The sequence below is a fragment of the Gadus morhua genome, chromosome 16 (assembly GCF_902167405.1).
Source record: "Gadus morhua chromosome 16, gadMor3.0, whole genome shotgun sequence".
In the NCBI taxonomy this organism is placed as follows: domain Eukaryota; kingdom Metazoa; phylum Chordata; class Actinopteri; order Gadiformes; family Gadidae; genus Gadus; species Gadus morhua.
This window is the reverse complement of record NC_044063.1, coordinates 3,698,881-3,722,583: the sequence shown is the minus strand read 5'-3', so window position 1 is coordinate 3,722,583 and position 23,703 is coordinate 3,698,881. Positions and strand designations below refer to the sequence as shown.

General features: G+C 46.1%; 2 protein-coding genes across 3 annotated transcripts; one reads left to right on the top strand and one right to left on the bottom strand.

Moving 5' to 3' along the window:
* The first annotated feature begins 3,641 nt into the window (after positions 1-3,641).
* On the top strand, positions 3,642-20,269 carry tmem91 (transmembrane protein 91). Of its 2 annotated transcripts, none has more exons than XM_030380250.1 (4): positions 3,642-4,180; positions 12,406-13,936; positions 16,355-16,501; positions 17,927-20,269. In XM_030380250.1, exons 2-4 carry the CDS (start codon positions 13,541-13,543, stop codon positions 18,080-18,082), a joined length of 699 nt encoding a protein of 232 aa, XP_030236110.1. In that variant the 5' UTR covers positions 3,642-4,180; positions 12,406-13,540; the 3' UTR covers positions 18,083-20,269. The 2 variants fall into 2 exon arrangements, with proteins under 2 accessions (XP_030236110.1, XP_030236109.1); XM_030380249.1 differs by having other exon boundaries at positions 12,401-13,936.
* Positions 20,270-21,210: 941 nt separating this feature from the next.
* exosc5 (exosome component 5) lies at positions 21,211-23,482 on the bottom strand. Its single transcript, XM_030380251.1, has 6 exons — positions 23,324-23,482; positions 22,917-23,030; positions 22,252-22,373; positions 21,831-21,971; positions 21,638-21,727; positions 21,211-21,371 (listed from the first exon to the last, which is right to left on the bottom strand). Exons 1-6 carry the CDS (start codon positions 23,424-23,426, stop codon positions 21,276-21,278), a joined length of 666 nt encoding a protein of 221 aa, XP_030236111.1. The 5' UTR covers positions 23,427-23,482; the 3' UTR covers positions 21,211-21,275.
* Positions 23,483-23,703: the final 221 nt, after the last annotated feature.

Below are 23,703 nucleotides of genomic sequence, written 5' to 3'. Positions count from 1 at the left end.
ATATTTCTTAAATATATTTCTTAATTTTTTTCACCCCTTCGCCTTTTGAATATGAAAACTATAATCTCAGCCTCTCTATAATTTGCCCAACACATATTTTATTGTTCAAATAAAATCCCATCCTTATTTTGCAATTCATATTGAATCTTTACTGTCTTTCATTGTACAACACAATCATCTAATAATTATTCATAACGCTCTTCCATCTCCTTGGCTGCATTAAGACGAGGCTCGGGTCAGAGCAAAGATTGGGATCCACACATGATAAGGGATAAAGTTATTTATTAGAATAAAGTAAGTATCATGAAATCTGTAAAGGGATTAGTGTGGCGTATGGAAGATTAGAAAATGTGCGATTATATGGTTTGGACAGAAAACCAGTACAAAAATCACAAGGACCGACCGAGCCAGAACGGAGGAAACTTACCCAGACAGACAAAACAAATACTGGGAACAACCAACCATCTTTACCATGTTGGAAATACCCAAACAAAATGCAACAAACCAAACCTGAACAGCAAACCAACATATGTGACCAACCAACTGAACTACTGACCAAACACACAATTCTTTCGACTAGCCTATGTATATGGGCAGTGGAAAGTGTGCTGTGGGGATGTTGAATAGTGTTAACATAAAACAAAACATGGAACCAATCCAAAGGTCCAAAACCTTAAGGAACCACCCTAAACAGAACCCAAGCCCACCTGCCTCAGTGGAAAGAGAGAGAGACTGGCTAAAGCCTGCGTCGCAGACCTGCACAGGTGAACCTCATCAGCTGACAAGCCTCTCAGCCCCGCCCACTGGCTACCTGTAGCAGGTAGGCAAACACAGAGGACCCAGCAGACGAAGGAGAAAGAGAGCAGTCATAGCTGTCACATCTGTTGCCTGAAGATTCTTTGTTTGTCTCCAACAAAACCTTCCAAACAGATGAATCATTGGCTCATCCCAGAAGTGCCAAATTACTTTTGTGTGTCAAAACGGGCAGGGTGGTCGTGGACTCCTGAAAAATACTACGGTTGTTTTGTATGCAGAATAAAATTCCATCGTACATTTAAAAAAAAAAGGGAAGACTTTCACAATGCAGGATTCTGGGAATGCAGTGATGGAATCCCGATAACACCTGTTCCCTAATAAATGTGTGTGTGGTTGCAACCACACACACACACACACACACACACACACACACACACACACACACACACACACACACACACACACACACACACACAACCTCTTGCGGGCAGACTATGAATCTTGAGCCCATTTGGGTATTATCTGGTTAGTGGGTCCCCCACTGTGTGTGTGTGTGTGTGTGTGTGTGTGTGTGTGTGTGTGTGTGTGTGTGTGTGTGTGTGTGTGTGTGTTTGTGTGTGTGTGTGTGTGTGTGTGTGTGTGTGTGTGTGTGTGTGTGTGTGTGTGTGTGTGTGTGTGTGTGTGTGTGTGTGTGTGTGTGTGTGTGTGTGTGTGGGGCACCTTGCTGTTTCTTATCTCCCTTTCATTACTCTTAATTCATTTTAAAGTACATTTGAACTGGTCTTGGAGTGATCAAACCATTGTAACCGTCTCTCTTCTGGCTTCACTAAAACATCCGTTACTTACATTCAAATGACTACCCTGTGTCCAGTGCTAACCAAACTGTTACCGTTCACATTAGGGGCGAGCGCGTTCATGTGAAATCTTCTGAAACATAAATGGGAACAACAAAGTGAGTTTGACAAAGAACATTGAAAACAGATGTTTCAGTGAAGCCAGGCCGGATGAACGATGGTCTGATCACCCAGACGGATGTTGTCCTTTGACAGTTGTATTGCATGAAAAGGGCGCTACTTTACGTTAGCTTGTTAGGTTAGCGCCTTACGTTAGCTTGGTGCGTTAGCTCGTTATATACTAAGCAGCTTGTAGGAAATTACTGACAAGTTAGGAGATTATAGTGGATTATTCTCTAGTGTGCATTCCCCCCCCCCCCCCCCCCACACACACACACACACATGTCTTAACAGCTTCAACACACACACACACACACACACACACACACACACACACACACACACACACACACACACACACACACACACACACACACACACACACACACACACACACACACACACACACACACACAGATAAACAGACAGAGAGACAGAGAGACAGACAGACAGCAGACATAGAAGGCTTAACAGAGTTGATGCGCCTAAATGCACCGAACTTGATTCATCTGGATTAGGGAGGGTTTCATTGATTTCTAATGTCCAGCGTTGGTGCCGAGGTATATTCTCCACCTCAACCCTAGGCCACCACCCTGAACCCACCTTAGACCCAACACACACTGACCCCCACCCAGAACCCCCCCCTGACAACCAAAACCGGTTTATTGTAGAAGATGACAGATGACCTGGTGCTCCAGATGCTGCCTTTCAGGAGATCTCCCGGAGCGTGCGTGGTGATGGCTGGTTACACCTGTGTGCACATCGATTGCGCAATGCACTACAGGTGTGCAGCTCAAGAGTCCGGCACCACGTTGGTCACTCCTTCAACTGACTCCAAACTCTGTTTAATACATACGTCATTATGAGTACGGGAAAATGACCACGAACGAACTGTTAGTTCAGCCTAAACTGGACTATGTGCCTGTGAGTGAGAGGGAGATATTCTGGTCCAGTTCCTCTCGCTGTGTCTGCTCCAGTGCCATGTCTGGACTCCCAGGGATCTTCTCTTTATGAAGCTGGAATCTCATCGGACAAACCACGCAACTAATTCAGTTATTTTTTTACTTTGTGAGACCCTACTACGAGCACAGATTTGTGTGTGTCTGACCCACATCTCTCAGCGGATGTCCACACCCCACCCGAAGCTCCACCCGGGCACGATGGGAATCCTCATCGCTCTAGAGACGGCGTCTCCCGTCGACGCAGGCATCACTCCGTGGTGCCTGCGACTCAGATGGCGAGGAACAGATCGAGGATCCCGGGTGGGACTCTGGATGACCAGAGGTTCTTCGCTGCCAACTTGCGACTACCTGCTCCTGCAGATTTCCGTTCCTCACCCGGAAGGCCACCCAGGAATTGGTCCCTTCTGTCCTCATCTCACAGGGAGACTACTGCCTCCCAGTGAGATGAGGACTGCCTGCCTGTGCCATTCGTTCTCTGCAGCCCACACTTATACCACTCCTTTGCACCCTACAATGTTAACAGTGACTGACTAATCAGTTCTATATAGAAGCACATCAACAAGTGGTTTCATGAATTGTATGTACTCGAAGGATTTGGTTATATCTTGTTTATTGCACTTACTGTAACCTGAGTAGCTACATGGACCAAAGTGTCACCCTAATAAATGTAATTGAATAGCTCCAACTGCAGATGGATCGACTTCTGAATGGTCAGGGGGAAGGGGGCGATTCCGACCCTTGTGTTTTCTCCTACCTGCCTATTTGACCAAGAATTGGTAAAGTCGGTAAACAGAATCCTTGCCTTATGATGCACATTATACAGTACATACCCGTACACACATTCTACCGGCTTTAGGACCCGGCGAGGAGAGAGAGAGAGAGAGAGAGAGAGAGAGAGAGAGAGAGAGAGAGGGAGAGAGGGAGAGAGGGAGAGAGGGAGAGAGGGAGAGAGGGAGAGAGGGAGAGAGGGAGAGAGGGAGAGAGGGAGAGAGAGAGAGAGGGCTATCGCTGTAGTTTGCAGGTGTCGGAAACGGGCTAACAGAGAAAACTTAAGACGTTAAAAATACACCGCGGATTACAGCGCGAGGACCGAAACAACCGCAGTGACAGAACGCACGCGCCGGTGTGCGTGTTGACTCCAGCACACACTCATCCCTTAACCCTACGGAAGGTGACTGCCAACTTCACTCACACAGCAGCAGGACCCGGGATACCCGAGCACAGGCGCGCACACACGCACACACACCACGTTCACACACGCAGAGGAGGAATTCGTCGACGCAGCAGAGGCGTGTGGGCATCGGAACGCGCTCAGACGCACCACACTACGGGCTCAATGTGGACGTGGTGACGAGACGCTGTGCCAAGGTTCGGTGTCCTCGAGTCGGACGTCTATCCGATGGTTTAACTGGGATTCCCTCTGGACCTCTTCTTCCCCCACCCCCCACACCAGCACCCCGAACAGAGGAGGAGCGACGAGGATTGTTCCTGAGGTCTTTTACTCTGGAGGTAGGACTGTTTTCTGCCTCGGTCGATCTTTCCATTATGCTCTGTGCGCTGAAACTGCTGCATGGACAACACACATGAACACCCTAACACACTAACAGCATCATAACGAAATACACGTAATTCCCTAATTGAACACATTGATACAATACAATAGCATAGGGCTGTTTCCCATCGACATCCTCACTCTACGTGTGTTTCATGGGTTTCATGTGTTTATTGTGCATTAATATGTGTGTTTATTTATTGACATTCACATGCATATGATATAAGAAAAACCCCAATGATCACAACGTACGTGGTGTCTTTCCTTTTGTAGCGATAATTCTTGTTTGCACGGTAGGCGTCACGTGGTTATAACATGAATAATGCATGTATTGTGTTAATCGAAGGCTCGCGTCTATAGGCGTGCATTTATATCCCATTTGGGACAGATTAGACGTCACTCTCCTCGCTGTTTACAAGAATGACTATATAGATAGAGGAATAGATAAACATGTACATATACATAGACGTATAGACTTAAGGGGGATGTGTATGTGCGTGTGTGTTTGCGTGTGTGTGCGTGTGCGCGCGTGTGTGTCTGGGTACACTTGTGTACTTGGGTGTAAATGTGTATGTGTGTTTGAGTGTAAGGACTCTGTTGTGTGTGTATCTCCCACTGCGATTGGAATGGGGATGATGATGATGATGATGATGATGATGATGATGATGATGATGATGATGATGATGATGATGATGATGATGTGGGTGAAGATGTACATAATCTCGCATGTGTGGAAATGAATGAGGGTAATAACCTCATTCAGCTCTGTGATGCATACGGCTAACAAACACACACACACACACACACACACACACACACACACACACACACACACACACACACACACACACACACACACACACACACAGGAAACAAGACACAGAAACACATCCACACCACATTTTGTGTACAGAAAAAACAACTCACTTATATAAACACACGTGCCATCTGCTTCCTTCACAGAAGCGCAGTCGATCCAGTGTGAGAGTCACCTACATACCTACACACCCTACACATCATCTACACACACTACCATGACAACACACTAAGACCATAGCAAGCCTCCATGTTGTGCTGTATTCAATAAAGGAGATAGAGAGAGAGAGAGAGAGAGAGAGAGAGAGAGAGAGAGAGAGAGAGAGAGAGAGAGAGAGAGAGAGAGAGAGAGAGAGAGAGAGAGAGAGAGAGAGAGAGAGAGAGAGAAGGAGAAAGAGTGAGAGAAAAAGGGAGAGAGTCGATTAGCATCTTGGACTGAGAGCGAGAGAGAGAGATCACAGAGCAGCAAAAAAAAGACGCCTATGATGCTGGTGTAAGCTAGCAAGCACCTACTAGATGACGAAAGGATACATTATAATGTATGCACACAGTATGTACACACATAAGCACACGTACACACATCATCACACTCAGATATAGAAAAACATACAACGACGACAGTTTGTCAACCCCTGGTCTCCCTTCAAACACCATTCCCCCCACATGGAACACACACACTGCACAGCTGGTGCCGATGTGTGATGCAGCTGGGTTATGAAGGAAATTACTCATCTAAAACCCGTACACACACACACACACACACACACACACACACACACACACACACACACACACACACACACACACACACACACAGCCACACAGCACTTATGTCATTACCGCCATGCTTGATGTTGTTCAGAGAGACGTCTCTTAACCTCGCAATGTACTGCGGCACATACCATGTATTGTGTGTGTGTGTGGTGTATTTATGTGGCTGATGTGCGTGCATAAATGTGTGTGTGTGTGTGTGTGTGTGTGTGTGTGTGTGTGTGTGGATTTGTGAGTGTCATGTACGTGTTCATATATGGGTGTGTGGCATCTGTAGGCTATGTGTTATGCATCGGTGAATGTGCATGTAGATTGTTGTGTATGTATGGGAGTGTGTGTGTGTGCATGTACTGGGTGTGTGTGTGTGTGTGTGTGTGTGTGTGTGTGTGTGTGTGTGTGTGTGTGTGTGCGCGTGTGTGTGTCTGTGTGTGCGCGCGTGTGTGTGTGTGTGTGTGTGTGTGTGTGTGTGTGTGTGTGTGTGTGTGTGTGTGTGTGCGCGTGTGTGTGTCTGTGTGTGTGTGTGTGTGTGTGTGTGTGTGTGTGTGTGTGTTCATGCGACGCAATGCCAGTGCCGCTGGCTTGCAGAGGGCCACGGCGTGGGCTTGCTAACGTGCTCGGTGCATTCCGCACGCGGCTTCCCTCGCGCCCACACCGACGTCGTGTGTCATCGCATCGTGTGTCATGATGAGAATACGTGATCCACCCGCCTACTGATAATGAGCCAGCAACACTGTGTCCTCCTTCGGAAAGCAAGCCTGCCTGCATGCATGCGCACTGCTGCAGTCCTGCACGTCGGTAGCACACCGCGCGTAGAAGCAGCAGCCGCCGACGACAGGCCGAGTCGAGGTCTGCTCACGCTTCGTCGGTTCTGCACACGAGCGTACGCCGTAACGTCAGCCCCAGCGTCCCCATGGAAACATGTCGGCCGCAGAGCCTTGCCTTACCCTCCTCCTCATCTCCTCATCTCCCCTTCATTATCTATCTGTCCTACCCTCTCATCTGCTGTTCTCTCCGCTCCTCCCGTTTCATATTATCTCAACTCCTCCTCCTCTCTCCTCCCTCCACGCCCCTCCTCTACCCTCGTATCCTCTTCCACACACGCCTCTCCTCTTGTCATCTCACTCTCATCTCCTCTCCTCTCCACCCTCCTCTCCCCTCATCTCCTCTCCTCTCCTTTGCTTTCCTCTTCTCTACTCTTCTCTGTTCTCTCCTATCGTCCCCTCTCCCCTTCTCCTCTCCTTTCCACTCCTATCCTCTCCTCATTTCCTCTCCTCTCCCCTCATCTCCTCTCCTCTCTTCTCCCCTATCTTCTCTGTTCTCCTCCATCCCATGGTATATAGATCATCGTAGTCGAACAAGGGCTTTTGGAAATTAAATCAGAAGAGATCGTTTAGCTGCCTGTCTGGCTGCTGTTTGGGCCAATCACACCCCCCTCCCCCCTCCCCCTCCCCCCTGAGGCACTCTCATCTGATTGGTCGTAGATTTCCTCATTATGGATTCTTAGCCAGTTATAGAAGCTTAGGGGCATCCAGGCGAAACACATGACGAGAACTCTCGTTAGTGTATCCCCTCTAGTCCTCTCTCTCTCTGTATATATACAGTACATATGTATATATATATATATATCAGTGGAGGCTTCTCCATTGAGGAGAGGGAGGAAGATCCTCCCTAACATTGTTGAGAATAAAAAATGTAGATTGCCCAGACTATTGTAATGAATTAATGTGACTACTTTATTGCCTTTGAATATATAATGTTCGTTTCCCTGGGTAAAGGGACATTAGCACCCCCTATCGCCTATCGTCAATTATTTCAGGGAGGAACGTCCTCCCTTTGCCTCCGTTCACTCCCATTCATTTCCCCGAAAGTACTGGCGGCCGGTGGATAACATGGGTTTCAATGGGAGAGAGGAGGAAAATCCTCCTCTGAGTGGGTGGGACCTTAAGGGGTCTGATTCGCGCAAAAATCTATCCGTCTGCGCTATGAACCAATAAGCAGGATCCCTGGATGTTGAGCAGTGTTGCCAGATTGGTCAGATTTCCCACCCAATTGTGCTACTTTTAACCATGTTAGGCTGGAAAAATGATCATTGGGCGGGAAATCTGCCCAATCTGGCAACGCTGTCGATAACAAACCCGGTCTGCATTGCCGCGGTGCTCACTGCAGACGCAGAGCAAGTGAAATCTGCGATAGCGAGATCCGAAATGCACAATGGAAACATTGGAAACGGAGGACATTGTTAATGTCTTGTTACAAAAATCATTCCATTCATTCACTTACAGTGCTAAGTTAGCGACCAAAGAAAGAGGTAGACCACTTCCCAAAATCAAGGTCACAAGAAGTAATGGCAACGTCAGTGTTGTGAGTGGCACATGGTTTGCTAGGTACGCATGGCTTACTGGTAGCATTACCGTTCTTGTTGTTCTTTTACTAGTTTGTTACTCTGACCGCTCTGTTTGATATTGTGGAAAGGGTGTTAGTGAATGATTCAGAGCATGATGTATTTTAAATGGCATCACTTTGGTTCTTGAGTCTTTTCTTAAAACAATTGTTACTGAAAATAAACATAGCTAATAACTACAGTCAGTGAGGGCAAAAATAGGCCCAATGATAGGCCCAGATTTTTTTATTTACTTTTACAAATCAATAGTAGGCCTGATTTGACTAATATGCTTTGCATCCTTTCCTTCTCAAATTACAGTGATGCCACTGGTGGCTTTGTATACATTTTATTCACATAACTCCCTCCCTGCTATTTTGTAGTTCACCAAAACACCCTGAAACAACTTGAGTCTCACATTCTTATGCCACCATACACCAACAGTGCAAGCAGGCCAATGGCAACCAAGCGCGCAGTCCTTCCTCCCTCACTTTAAAAACCACCAGCCGCCACTGATATATATATATATATATATATATATATATATATATACTGTATATATATATCCCTCTCTCTGCAGCTCTTCTCCCCATCGGTCTTGAGAGCATATGCAGCTTTAACTTCCTGCACAGATGGAATATGTAGTGTATATATATATTATAATATAAGAGTGTGTGTTTTGTTTGTGTTACACATTATTTATGTGAAATAAAGTAATTGAATTAACTTCAAAATATATGCATTCAATCAGTTATGCAATAAAGAGAGAGTTAGAGAGAGTTAGAGAGAGAGTTAGAGAGAGAGAGAGAGAGAGAGAGAGAGAGAGAGAGAGAGAGAGAGAGAGAGAGAGAGAGAGAGAGAGAGAGAGAGAGAGAGAGAGAGAGAGACGGAGAGAGAGACAGAGACAGAGAGAGAGAGAGAGAGAGAGAGAGAGAGAGAGAGAGAGAGAGAGAGAGAGAGAGAGAGAGAGAGAGAGAGAGAGCCTAGGGCTACAGGGAGACAGCTCTGAAGCATTGTGTGTGTGTGTGTGTGTGTGTGTGTGTGTGTGTGTGTGTGTGTGTGTGTGTGTGTGTGTGTGTGTGTGTGTGTGTGTGTGTGTGTGTGTGTGTGTGTGCGCGTCTGTGTGGGTGTTTGTGTCTGTATGTGTGTCTAAAGTGTGTGCACGCATGTGCAGGTGTGTGATTGGTGCTCGTGTCCTTGCAGCCCCCCTACTCCTGCCTGCATGATAGTTTATGGGGGCAGCAGAGAGAGAGAGAGAGAGAGAGAGAGAGAGAGAGAGAGAGAGAGAGAGAGAGAGAGAGAGAGAGAGAGAGAGAGAGAGAGAGGGGGAGAGAGAGAGAGAGAGAGAGAGAGAGAGAGAGAGAGAGAGAGAGAGAGAGAGAGAGAGAGAGAGAGAGGGAGCCTTGCAGTAAGCTGACAGCAGCTTTAATGGAAGCTGGGGAGAGGGGGAGATGAGGGAGATTGGGGAGGAGAGGAAGGGAAGGGAGAGTGAGGGGGAGGGAGGGAGGATAATAAAGCTGAGTGCATCTCTCCTGGAATGAAACTGATGGGGGGGGGGGGGGGGGGGGGGGGGGGGGGGGGGGGGGGGGGGGGGGTACCAGTGAAGCGTTACGGACATTTAATTTGCGTAGATGGCCGCGTATATGTGTGTGTGTGTGTGTGTGTGTGTGTGTGTGTGTGTGTGTGTGTGTGTGTGTGTGTGTGTGCTGGGGGGGGGGGGGGGGTTGGACATCAGCAGCCAGTGCTGAGTGATCAGTGTTCTGGTTTAGTGTGAACAGTATCAAAAGCATAACAAACACACACACACACACACACACACACACACACACACACACACACACACACACACACACACACACACACACACACACACACACACAATAACAGTCCATAATGCCCCCTTCTTGACAACAAGACAGCATACTGTACATAACCCACACCACACTGCACTACACAACACAAAAAAAACAACGCAACCCAACAACACAACCCAACCCAACACAACACAAAACCCCAGAATAGAACGTGTGTTGTGTTGTGGTGCTTGTGGACGGGAGGAGCACAATGAAAGTCACACAGTAAACACTGCAGAGAGCCTTCACCTCCAGAGGAGCTTCACCCTGCATCCCGACAGCTTCCTCCACATAGCCTTCCTTCCTTCATCCTCCCTCCCTACATCCTTCCTTCCTACAACCTTGCTTACGTCCTTCCTTCCTTTATCCTTCCTCCCTACATCCTTCCTTCCTACATCCTTCTTCCTTCATCCACCCTCCCTACAGCCTTCCTTCCTTTATCCTTCCTCCCTGCCTCCTTCCTCCCTACAACCTTCTTCCTTCATCCACCCTCCCTACATCCTTCCTTCCTACAACCTTGCTTACGTCCTTCCTTCCTACATCCTTCCTCCCTACATCCTTCCTTCCTATATCCTTCCTCCCTGCATCTTTCCCCCCTACATCCTTCCTTCCTATATCCTTCCTCCCTGCATCTTTCCCCCCCTACTTCCTTCCTTCCTACAAGCTTCCTCCCTAAACCCTTCCACCCTACATCCTTCCTTCCTACATCCTTCTTTCCTACATCCTCCCTCCCTGCAGCCTTCTACCCTAAACCATTCCTCCGTCCTGCTCCTGGTTAATAATAAAGGAAGCACACGTCAGACCGCAGAATGAACAGCTCCTTCTGTCGTACGTCTACTGTCTACACCGTGTTGCTCTGTCTGGGTTGGTTCTCCTTGTAGTTAGGATTGGGATGTTCCTGTTGATGTAACCATCATGTACCATTATTAAGCATCCATGCATCCTCCACCATGTACCCATCCACCCATCCTGGATATTACCCAGGGTAAACGTTTACATCCAGCCCTCCCGGCTCTAAGACAATAAGACACATCCGTCCTTTGCCAGTCCATCAAAGTACCGACTTAATCCCTATTATTGTGTTTAGCTAAAAACGAGTCTCCCGGCCCTCCTCCCGTGCTGCCTGCTCCTGCTCCTTCTCCTCAACCCTTTTATTGTCCTCCTCCTCATCTTCCTGTTCCTCCTCTTCCTCCTCCTCTGCCATACTCTTCGATTCACGTTAAACCGAAAATAAAAATACACACCGCTAGCTGTTTACCCATCGCCATGCTGACAGGGTTCCTAGGCAACAGTACCACACCACTAAATAAATAAAGAATGGAATCGAGTATAATGGAAGGGGATGGAATGTAATTAATACAATATAATATATCTCAATTGAATCGAATGGATAGCATTAATCTATACTATATTATTTGAATTGTGGTTTTAGAACCCTAGTGGTAGCGTCCCAGTACCAAGCGATGATCGTCAGGTCTGCTCCACAGTGATGTGGCTTACCGGGAGCTGTCCAGCCAACGCTGCCTCTTGGACGGAGGTGTGTGATTGGAGAGGAGTTAAACCACCTGGGCTTAAGTGATGGGAGCCTTAGAGATAATGTTGTCTCAGTCTGTAAAACAAGGCCTTCATCCCTCGATCTGAGTGGATGTATTTAAAGGCCAACAGACACACAAAAACAAAAATGGACTTAGAAATATACCACAAACAAGATGCCCTGCCCCCAACCGAAGCTTCTCATGAGGACTTTATGTAAAGGACAAAGCAAGAGAAATATCAACGTAAACCGAAGTAGAGTCACAACCAACACAGTCTGTGGGGTGCCTATCACCTAACGTCAGCCCTTGTGGAGGGGGAAGTTCTTCTGAAGGCCCAGGGAGAACCGGCCTCTCATGACACTCTAGAAGTTCTAGAAGGAGGAAAAACAGAGAAAACATGCAAAATAAACAGAACACAACACCTACAGCACCAGACAACACTAACAACACAAAACGTACAACAGTACACACCAGTACAACCCCCCCCCCCCCCCCCCGTCATGCTGCTGATTCTGCAGGTGGTCATAATGGTGTTTTGGAAAAACAACAACACACACACACTCCCTCCTATGTCGGTGGTAAAGAGTTAATAAGAGACACTGTCTTCAGAAAATATCCACCTCCAGAATACAGGTGGTAACACCTTAGAGAAGGAAGTGATTGTGTGCGTTTGTGTGTGCGTGTGCGTGTGCGTGTGCGTGCGTGTGCGTGTGTGTGTGTGTGTGGCCTGTTTTGAGTAGAATAAGGTGGGGCGGATCATGGCTGGGGTTGTCGACTCCCAGTGATTCTAACATGTTTCCCGACATCTTGCTTCCTTTTCAGAACAGATCAACTCTGCATCCAAAGAGGGTCGATATATTAAACCAGGCGGGACCCTCTGTGGACGAGGACCCCCAAAGGATACACACCCCCAGAGTTGAGACCCCAGAAAACGTCATCATATCCATTCATCATTCAACCAGTCCACCTTTGTTTTCTCTCATCAGCAACGGCTAACCCTGCGGTAGTCATAGCAACTGCCTCCCTGAGGTAGCCACAGCAACCATACTCCGTGTTGATGATGGATACAACCCTAAGGATAACAGACCATTTTCTGGGATCTTCAGCACCTGGATATGGCACCGATTAGTCCGCCTCAACCCAGGCTCTTGAATACCTATTCTTAAATCTACCCGGGTAGAATCAGAGATCACCAATCTTTAGAGACTACAAATGTAAAGAATCTGTTCATTTCTCACTTCAGTTTTTTAGTACAGTTGTACTATTGAAGTTAAATATCTGTGCTGACATGATTTACAAGCCGGGAACTAAATGAACGAACCCTGAAGGTTTATCCCGAAATAGAAAGCTGAACCTTTTATCGTTGGCTGTTCAAGGCCTTCCGTCGTCCAAATCATAATTTCCAGAGTATATTAGAACAGAGATATAAATGTATTTTTCCCATGAACGCTGATGCACTCAGTCAACTGAAATGGGACAAGAGAGGACAAGCAGCGGAACAAACCGCTTGTGACAACTGAGTAAGAGGACGACGAGATCGGGGATCTGTTCAGACGCGACCGAGCTGGGGGAAAAGCCCTGGACTGGGCTCCAGCAGAGCGAGCAGGGCGTTTTCACTTCGCCATGGTCTTGGTCTGCATCTGCGGGCTTGAGAGCAAGGCCTTCAATAAGGGAAAAATTAAAGAATTGGATTAAAGGATGGATTATAGGCGCGCCACTAAATCCCCCGACCAGCTGCTTCTGCGTGAACCAGGAGAGACGATTTAAAGAGAGAGAGAGAGAGAGAGAGAGAGAGAGAGAGAGAGAGAGAGAGAGAGAGAGAGAGAGAGAGAGAGAGAGAGAGACAAAGACAAAGAGAGGTAGAGAGAGAGCTTGGCACATTGATTTATAGATTGTTTCTGGCTGGTGGATGACTTGGCCCACCTTCCCATAGCAGTAGTAGCAGCAGTGCTAGCAAGGACGATGGACAACCAGGACGACCTGGAGCACCCTCTCCTAGGGGACAGCCCCCACCCGGGCCGAGGGCTCCTGAAGGGGGTCTTGGTGCGCTGTGAGGAGGACCGGGTCTACCCCCCGCTGGCCTGGAGGGGGTACTGCGGTGGGCCCACCCACCACCTCCAGCACCCGCATCAGCAGCAGGTCCTGGACCCCTGTTCCCTACCGCGTAACCTGGAGTCCTGCTACCCCCCCTCGGGCCTCTGGGGTCCAGCAGAACCCCTGCTGAACAAGGACTACCTGGAGACCACCTTCGTGGACATCCACCCTGGGTCCATGCTGGAGAGGAAGCTGCTGGCGGAGGCTCAGGACCTCCAGAGTCTGTCCTACAGCGACGAGGAGGACCTGCTGCCAGACTTTGAGGTATGGCCCCCCCCCCCTAAACGCAAAGCCTTGTTAAAATAAAAGCGAAACATTGTTTAAGTTAAATGTGGGGGGCAGGATGGTCGAGTGGTCACAGTGGTTGACTCAGGTAAAAAGTTTTACAATTGCAATTACGGCAGACGCTTTTATCCAAAGCGACTTACATCGGTTAATACATACACACATTCACACACCGATGGCAGAGTCAACCGTGCAAGGCGACAGCCAGCTCGTCAGGAGCAGTTAGGGTTAAGTGTCTTGCTCAGGGACACATCGACACTCTGGGAGGAGCTGGGGATCGAACTAGCAAGCTTTTGGTTACAAGACAACTGCTCTACCTCCTGAGCTAAGCCGACCAAGTTTTAGGTTCAATCCCCAACATCAATAGATACCTGTAGGCAACCTCGGGCCAGAAAACCCAAGCCCTATGTGCTCATCCATGGCAAAATAAATCCAAGCTTCGGATAAGCACAATATGCGTTTTATACCAGAATATTGTTACATAATATGTTGATAAAACAGCAACTCAACAAAGCATTTTATCGTAATCTTCTAAAAAAAAATAATTTAGGGTGGTTTCTATAATTTCCCTTGACAATAGATATTCCGTATTTGAACGTCAGATTAATTCTTAATCACCAAGTGCATTAAACTCCTGCATCACAATCCTGAAAAGGGGAACAGATCCGGAGATCAAACTGGGAAGCGGGACTCAACTGTCACAAAAATAACAAAGATCCCCATCTTATGACTCACTGTGGAGGAAGGAAGAGAAATCTGCTTCTCAAATCTCACCTGAAAATGTGGGGTGGGGAACTCCTAAAAAAGGCATATTGACAAAGTACATGGCACATGAAATGCATGGCATATGAAATGCCTTTGCGGCTGTTGAATGAATGCTTTCCCTCAGCAAGGACAAAGGAATCGTTGTCTTTCTGTGTGCTGCGATGATGAAGGCTTTGTGCATGATAATTACCATGTCTGGATTATGCCTAGCATTGCATGGTCAGACAACCCTCATAAGCGCCATGCACATCACTCACACACATGCATAAAAGAATGCATGCACACAAACGCACAAAAACACACACACATGCGTGCGTCACACACATACAAGCAAACAAATCATTAAAACACATCAAATCAAAATAGCCTTTTAAAGTGTAGTCTTGAAAGGTTTCCATTGAAAGGTCAAAGCTACAACGCACAAGGGTCGCGCCACTCCAGGGGGGGATTCTGTGGGAATGTAACCTGGCATCAACCTTGAACACATGTAGATAACATGCTCTCTGTTCTTCAGCTGAGGTTCCTCTGTGTTCTACAGCTGAGGTTGCTCTCTATTCTGCAGCAGAGATGCTATTTATAAGACGAAGCGGATCAATAGGCTGTGATCACAGACTAGCATGTGAACCCCGGACTAGCGGAGACGACCCTCGCAGATTAAAAATTATTACATGGCCCCATTTTTCCATTATGTGTATCATTGAAGAGCTATCAACACATAAAAATCTAGCGTTTGACAACGCATCCACCCGGACGCAAGAGTGTCCAACCAGATACACAATGGGCAGATCTGCCTACCAGTTGGTACAGTCTACTGTGCTATTCTAACCTAGATAGTGTTTCCAGAACAGAAGGACTGACCCGTGAAGTAAACAAAGGCCAAGTCGTCACAATAACCTTGTGAACTAATCTCTAAAGTCATGCTCTTAAAACTCTTTCCACTTTAATCTCAAACGCAGGGAATTTTGGAAGGCTTTTTAAAAGATGGGCTACCGAGTTGTCGAACAAACGCACCAAAAAAACAAACAGTATGAGTCATGATTTGCCTGTGGTCAGCATAGCTGCGTAAATCCAGCATAACCCCATTCAGTCACATTGTCTTACAGGCAAGAACCTCCTAGGAGGTAAACAACACAGAGATAAATAAGTTCTCAAACAAATAAAGGTATAATAATAAGCATGAATTGAAACACCCTTTGATTTCTATGTTTTACCTTTGTTCTATTGCAATGCATTCCAGATAATTGCTGACATTTGAAATTATAATGACAATTACACATGTAATTCAATCTTCAGATTACATTTTGCTGGGATACCAGCAAAGGACATAAGTTGACAGTACCAGATGATAGTGGAGTGGTCATGCTGGTTATGATGATATGATGATGATGATGAGGAGGATGAGGATGATGATGATGATGATGACGATGACGATGACGACGATGTTGATGATGATGATGATGAGTAATGATTCAGTAACTAAGGTTGTTCCTCATTTCTTGTTTAAAGAAGCAAACCAGAGAGCAAGTACATAAAACTATTTCCGATTCCATTTGATCCAAAATGCCCTGGGTGTGAATGTCATTGCTGTGACACTGATCGCGTGTGACCCGCGTGTGACACTGTGCTCCACAGGACTCGTCCAGCGATGAGTTCAGCGAGTCGGACAGCGATAGCGACTTCCCCCTGATGATCCCCCAGGACCACCTCGGTCTCGCCTTCTTCTCCATGCTCTGCTGCTTCTGGCCACTTGGCATCGCTGCCTTCTACCTGTCACAGAAGGTACTGCACCCCACCGCTGGCAAAACACGGGGCACCATCCTTTGAGACTGTTATGATGATTATTATGATAAGGATTAATAATGTGAGGATTAATATGACGATGATGAGGATGATGATGAAGATGATGTCTCTGTTGTGATGTTTATTATCATTATTTAGTGGTCGTTGGGATGACGGTGATGATCGTGATGTTGATGATGATGATGGTGTTTATCTCGCTGTCAAATTACTAGGTTTTTGAAATTCAGTGTTAATATCAACTACAAATGAAACTGACACGTGAGTGTCTATGTGTCCGTCTGCCCATGTGCGTGTGGCTCTGAACCACTCATAGATTACATCAGGTTAAGGTGAGGGTATCTGGATGGTTCCAGCTTCGACATTATGGAATTGCTTTGGGTTTATGGGATTACACCCCTTTTACAGATTTGTAGGATTATGGCGACAGAGCTTTCCAATACCTCAGAGCCACACAAAGCAGCCAGGGAAAGAACAAGGAGCCGAGATAGAGCGTACAGTCCCATCAAATCTGGGGTGTTTGTTAGTTTACAGTCTTGGGAATGAGCCCAGACTTTGATCCACCCTCTCTGTCCTACAGCAAGGGGCTGTGTTTCTGAGTAGGGTTGGTTATCTCTCCAAATTATCCACTGGTTTACTGAGGTAGGTAGTCTACTGGTTAGGTAGTTCCAGCCAAAACGCATCTAGGTTCGATCCCCATCTCGCTGAGTTTCACTGGGCCAGATGCCCTTACATGCTCCTTGATGAAAGGTTTCTGAATTCATTGTAAGTCACTCGCGATAAAAGTTTCTTGTTAAAATACCGAAAGTCACAAAGATTTATGATGTATAGTCCAACCTACCAGTTGGTACAGTCCGTTAAGTTGTTTGGTTGTAGGTTGATCTATCGTCATTTCTGGATGGGCAACTCCACTTGTTACGTCACTATGTGTGTGTGTGTGTGTGTGTGTGTGTGTGTGTGTGTGTGTGTGTGTGTGTGTGTGCGTGTGTGTGTGTGTGTGTGGAGGGGGGGGGTGGGGGGGGGGGGGAGGGAGCTAACTATAAACCTGCAGCAGAGTTTCTTCACTCGTCAATTATCTTTTTTGAGGTATAATTAGAGTTAGAACAAGGAGGAGGGGTTTGATTTCTGATACGTCTACCTAAGAGGAGAGGGCAAAAGCTAGAAAAGAACCAGAACACAATAGGAAACCTTTGAGTAAAATGACAACTAATGACAAGCTTTCTCTCTTTCTGCTCTTACTCTTCATGCCGTCCTCCGTCCCCTCTACACTCCCCTTTCCTCCTCCCCTGCACCTGCCTCCTGTCCCCCTCCCTCTCCTCAACCCCTCCACACCGCGGCCTCCTCCCCTTTTATCCCTCCCACCCCCTTCTCCTTCTCTCCTTACCTCCCCTCCTCCTCTCTCCCCAGACCAACAGGGCCTCTGCTCAAGGCGACTATGAAGGAGCAACCGCTGCATCGCGCCACGCCCTCTGGCTCTCAGTCCTCTCCATTGTCTTCGGCATCATCACCTACATCTGCGCCATTGCAGCCCTCATCTCCTACCTGTCTGTCAAACCGCCCTAACGCAGCCTAAGACCGGGCGGAAGGATACGCAGGGTGGAGGAAGAAGTATTTCCCTTTATGCACCAATGACATTGACTCTCTCTGTGACACACATGAAGAATTGACTTGATTCAGTCTTCCTGCCTGGACCTTGGCATGGTACATGTTTTACAGACATAAAACCTGGAGCGGAATCGGACATCGCGACTGGAGTTGACATCTGGTTGACATCCATCATGGTTCAACTCAATGGTGACTCACTGGACATACAACCATCACAAATCATCAGGTTTCAAAGTACCTGAGACGTTTATTGCAATCTATAACTCAAAACTGCAGAAGTCCTGTCCGTCAAAGCAGTTTTACCAGGTCAATGAAGGACTTAATCAAGAGCCTACAAACCTTTATATTTCGTGCATGTTGTCATTTTTCTTTGGATGTGTCTCTTTCTTCCTAGTTCATGTTCAGATTTCAGCTTCAAGAACAAAAACACGGGTCACAACGTTGTAGATAGCACGAAAAAAAACCACTCACTGGACGTTGATGGTTGGAATGATGTGATTGGACGATGGTGGTCGTGTGCAATGTAACAGAGGCTGCAGATTTAAGGACCAGTCCCGACCAGGCCACTATCCCTGCTCCTGGTTGCCCCACTTTCCGAGGTTGTGAGAGGCCTACAGAGTACCTGAAAAAACGTGTTACATTTAATAAGACAATTTAAATCCACTGCTATTTATAGGTTTTGTTTGTTTACCATGTAAATAGAAATGTGCCAAAATAATAAGATAAGATACAGTAGAACTTTATTCTATTATATGACGGGAGATTTGGAAAAGCAAGGAATAAGAGTTGAATGGAAAGCATGGTGTGGTGACTATGTGATGAAGGAGGACTATGTTGCTGGGAGCTGAACCTTGGAGACGAGTACTGATCGCGGAAGACATCTCAGGAGAAGAGAGATATTATTTTAAAAGACAGTGAGCGAGACGCCCTCTCTCCTTCTCACCTTCAACTTCTAAGATGGAATCCTCTGAAGAAAAGAAGCCTAGTCTATGCATGGTACGCTCTGACACACTCCATTGGATGCGTTTTGTTAGGAAAAAGACGGACAAGGCGCTTTTAAAAAAAGAAGAATTGCTGACATCCACTATCCCCGTCCGCCCTCCCCTCCGTCTGATTGGACGAGACGTTTAAGCATTCGGCATCCATTACATGCATGATCTGTAGCGGCAACCGCTGTAGTCCCGGTGAACTCAGCGAATACTGCATGGTGAGTCTGCACTCTGCTACGCTGCTGCTCCCAGCTTCATCTGCATCCCTGCTCGACTGCAGGAACAGCTTTGTGTGCTTCATGAACGTCCCCTGGATCCGAGTGCTCTGACCGCAATGTACCACAAAACAAACCTCCTCAAGGAAATTCAGACAGGACAAAAAACATGATATCGTGCTATAACAGGATATTTTATATTTAGATATATAATATAGTTTTATAGATATGGAATCTACGCTGTTATGAATAACCATGCTTTGTCAAAACATCTTAAGAACAGCTGTTGAGACTCGCTTCCGAAGATCTACAATCTGTATGAACACTTTAACAACCTGTGGTTCCTCTCCGTCTACATGTTATCTACCACCATTGTGGATATGCTGTGGTTTAACCTCTTTTTGAGTCTGGTGATGACACTGCTGGACAGGGCGTTCCACAAGCTTCTCACACTATAACGTTAGACGCACCAGTCAAATACCTGTTCCCTTGCCGGTACAATAAACGGGGCCCTATTTAGCTGAAAGTGTGTTGTTGATTGGCAAGCCATTTCAAAAGCTAGTGGGTGGACACACCTACCTAATGTCACAATATGGTAGTTTGAATGGGTTTGAAATGACTCAATCAACATCACACTTGTTGGTAAAAATACACTTTAAAAGTCACAATGAACATTCTAAATGCTTATTGAGACAACTCTAGCCTTAGAGAATATGGGGTCAAACTAAAGCTCTAAATAAAGAAAGAATGGGTGGTTGGGTGTATGATGTGAAGCACTCAGTTAGAACACCAAGCCAACCCCAATAGGTGAACGGCCACTAACTGTCCTACATTATATCAGCAATGCTGTACACCTTCCACATCAGCTTCCTTGTATTTAAAATGTTAATACAAAAAAAATGTGTAAAAACGTAATAAATGCACTTGGTTTCAGACATTGATTTTCTTTTGATAATGCATGTGTCAGAAAGGGTTCATAATCATTCTAAGGTGCTGTTGCTTCTGTTAATTCAAGGGGAATGACACACCAACAGGTGCATTGTTCATTCGCCACTAGAAGTCATTTCAGAATCGACCCCTTTGAATAGTGACATCACATGTGGGAGTGACCACCCTGATATATGATGAATAGTAGGGGTGGGAAAAATAATCGATTCTTCGATGCATCGCGATTCTCGCTAGAACAATTCTGTCTCGATGCAGATAAACTAATAATCAGAAGATTAGAGAGGGATCATTTTTGTATTTTTAAAATTGAATTTATCTTCAGTGTGTATTGGCCAATCTGATTTGTCTTGACACGATTGCGATTCAGCCTACGCATAGCATGCGCACAAACTCACAGCCAGACATATATTTTTTTTGCATGCTTCCAAAGTGTTATAATGAAAGCTGCATTGATTATTGCATTATTCATAGAAAGTCATATTTGTGACAAAAGCGTTCTCTCTTATGAAATATTAGTTAATTAAGTTAATTCATCTGTTGATGTCTTTAATGATCATCACAAAAGTAGGAAGTGATTAGCAAACTCTTGAGTAACAAACCCAGACTGATATTTTTGAAAATCACGCATGGAAATGTACATTAAAAAAAATTTGCATCGAGATGCATCGATAATCACTTCAGAATCGAATCGTTGACCTCATAATCAGAATCGAATCGTGAGGTGCCAAGAGATTCCCACCCATAATGAATAGATCCGCTCCTACCAGGCTGTGCAGACCACTGGGAAGGTTGGGTGTCTATCTGAGACCCTGACGCCCTGATGTCAGACCAAATGAAAGGTCCACCATTCCCCTCATTCCAACCCTCTTCCCAAACGCACTCTGCCCACCAAGGACAAAGCTCACTGCAAATGGACGAGAATTGTAGCATGAAATACTGTTGAATATTTTATTAAAACAAAAAGGTTTGTACAAAGAAAGACTGTTTTTCCCGGCAGTCTCAGAGGGTTTTGGAGTAGCGCCGCTGGACAGACTCTCGGTAGAACTGGAAGATCTTCTCTGAAGCCATCTGGCTGATGGCAATACACTCCTGGAGCTGGGAACCCAGATCCAGAACGCACAATATAGTCAAAAATCACAATGATTTATTATTGATTACATTTACATCTCCAATTCATTTATTGCTTATGCAATAAGCATAGTCAGTTCTACTTAAAAATCAATATCATATTGTGAGATCCATACCGATTGCTGTCCCTACCGAACATAAAGAATGACAACAGAAGGTGTACTCAGGACCACTGCTAGTTCTATAAGGACAGAATGTTTTCATTCAAAAAGCGTTTGGAATGACCGCCCTACCTCGTGGACGGAGAAGGATCCCTTGGTGGAGGACATCAACACCTTCTGCTCCGTGCTGTCGATGGCAAAGGTCAACAACGCTCGGCTCTCCTGGAGAAACAGTCAAAGATAAGTTAATGAAGAGCTGATTGATCCGATGTCACACGGTCAGCCTAAAAGGAGGGGGGGGGGGGGGAGTGTACTGTAGGTCCACCTTCTCCTGTGTGGCTGTTGGGTCTGTGATGACCTGCCCGTCACTGGCGATGGCACACGTCACTCCGCAGAACAGACAGCTCATGGGCAGCCCGGCGTCCATGAATGCCATGCAGGCAGCGTTCAGGAAACATGACAACAGCTGCACAGAGGGTTAAGGATACCTTGTTGTCCTCGATGGATGGAGAACATCTGTTCCCACACAGGCACATGAACAATATCTACCAAATGGCTACATGCACAACCACAGTCCGCATCCCCTAAATAATGATATGAATGGGCTGGAGCAGCCTTAATCCATTACACTCATGACACAATTAAGAGTAATGCGGTGTGGTTATTCATGTATGAACAGGCACAACACAGGAGAAAGTGACAGAAACAAAACCAGGGGCATGGGCCAGCTACTGAATGTAGGATACAGAACCATCATTGTGCAAAACTTGCAGGATGAGAGTGAGCGAGGAGCGCGGGTGGAGCGAGGAGAGCAGAGAGGCTTCGCATGTCTCGCGGACGCACTGCTCCTGCGACCTTTCTTTCACACCTGAAACAAAGGGTCAAATTGTTCTCTTCAGAAAGGAAAAAGTGTCAGCTGGCTCTTCCTAGTGGCGTGCATCGGTTGAGCAGAATATTTCAGCTACGTTAAAAACAACTTTATTTCATACAATTGGCAGAGGAAGTTCAGAACCGGCTGGTAAGATTGACATGAAGACAGAGATGGCTGCGCGTTAAACGATTTGATGAGGAACGGAGACTTCTGTAAAACTATATCTACCGGTCTAGATTTAGGACATGGTTGATTTCAATAAGGGCCTTCCAAGCTTGTAAATGCCATGACCATCTACTCAATACCAATGCAAAGTGACATACTACAAACATGTCTCATGAAAAACACAATGGACACGGCAGGCTTGTATACCTACTTTTTTGGTTAGTTATATCAAAACATTTATTGTGGCAATCCCGCCATCTATTTGCTCCACTGCTGTGACCAATTTATGGGTGATCATGAACCACAATTGCAACATCACTGATTTCCACATTAACTGTTCATTACATTTCATTTATTATTATTTAATCTCCTTACTTGGTAGTCCCACTTTAGTCTGTATCACGACCTCTAGGGTGGCTCGGTCGTAGATCTCCTTACTGACCTTCACCTCTGCTGGACCGTACACAGCAGCCAACACACTGGTGTCTCCTACACACACACGCACGCACAGGTTAGACAGGAAGAGAGATATTAGATTGGCGTCTCCTTCAGAGATTGAGCTACAGACCAATTTGAGAAAAACAAAACACTATGTCTAGAGATATAGAAACAATACTGATTTTGCCTGATCAGTACTGATCGTAATAAATCGTAATACAAATATATTCATTTATGATATGGGAGCTGACTTATAGCGTCAACACATCACAACACAAGAACATTTAGGGCTCTCTATATGGGCTGCCACCAGAGATAACGTGCAGTGTTAATGTAGGACTCACCTTGGATAAAAGACGAGGAGCCATCAGGTCTGGATAGTAGACACTGTTCGCAGCCAAACTCTCGTAATGTGACGTTAAATCCATCTGAGCTGCAGACCTCCATCGTGGTGCGAAGATTTGACGACGACGTCAGATGACGCGCTCTGTTTTTATAAATATGGCGCTTAGTAGTGACGTCAGACAAAATGTATTACGGCTGCGTTCCAAATCTGATCGGTCTGTCGCTTTGGCTTCTTCTTGCCTAGCGAGTTCGTTTTTTTTTTCTTTGCAAGTCTTCCTACGCCCAAAGTTTCAAGTGATTTGGCAATGTCAATGTCAGTTTTTTATGCCAATAAAACTATTTATAATAGATAAACAGATAAATCGATCGATCGATAGAC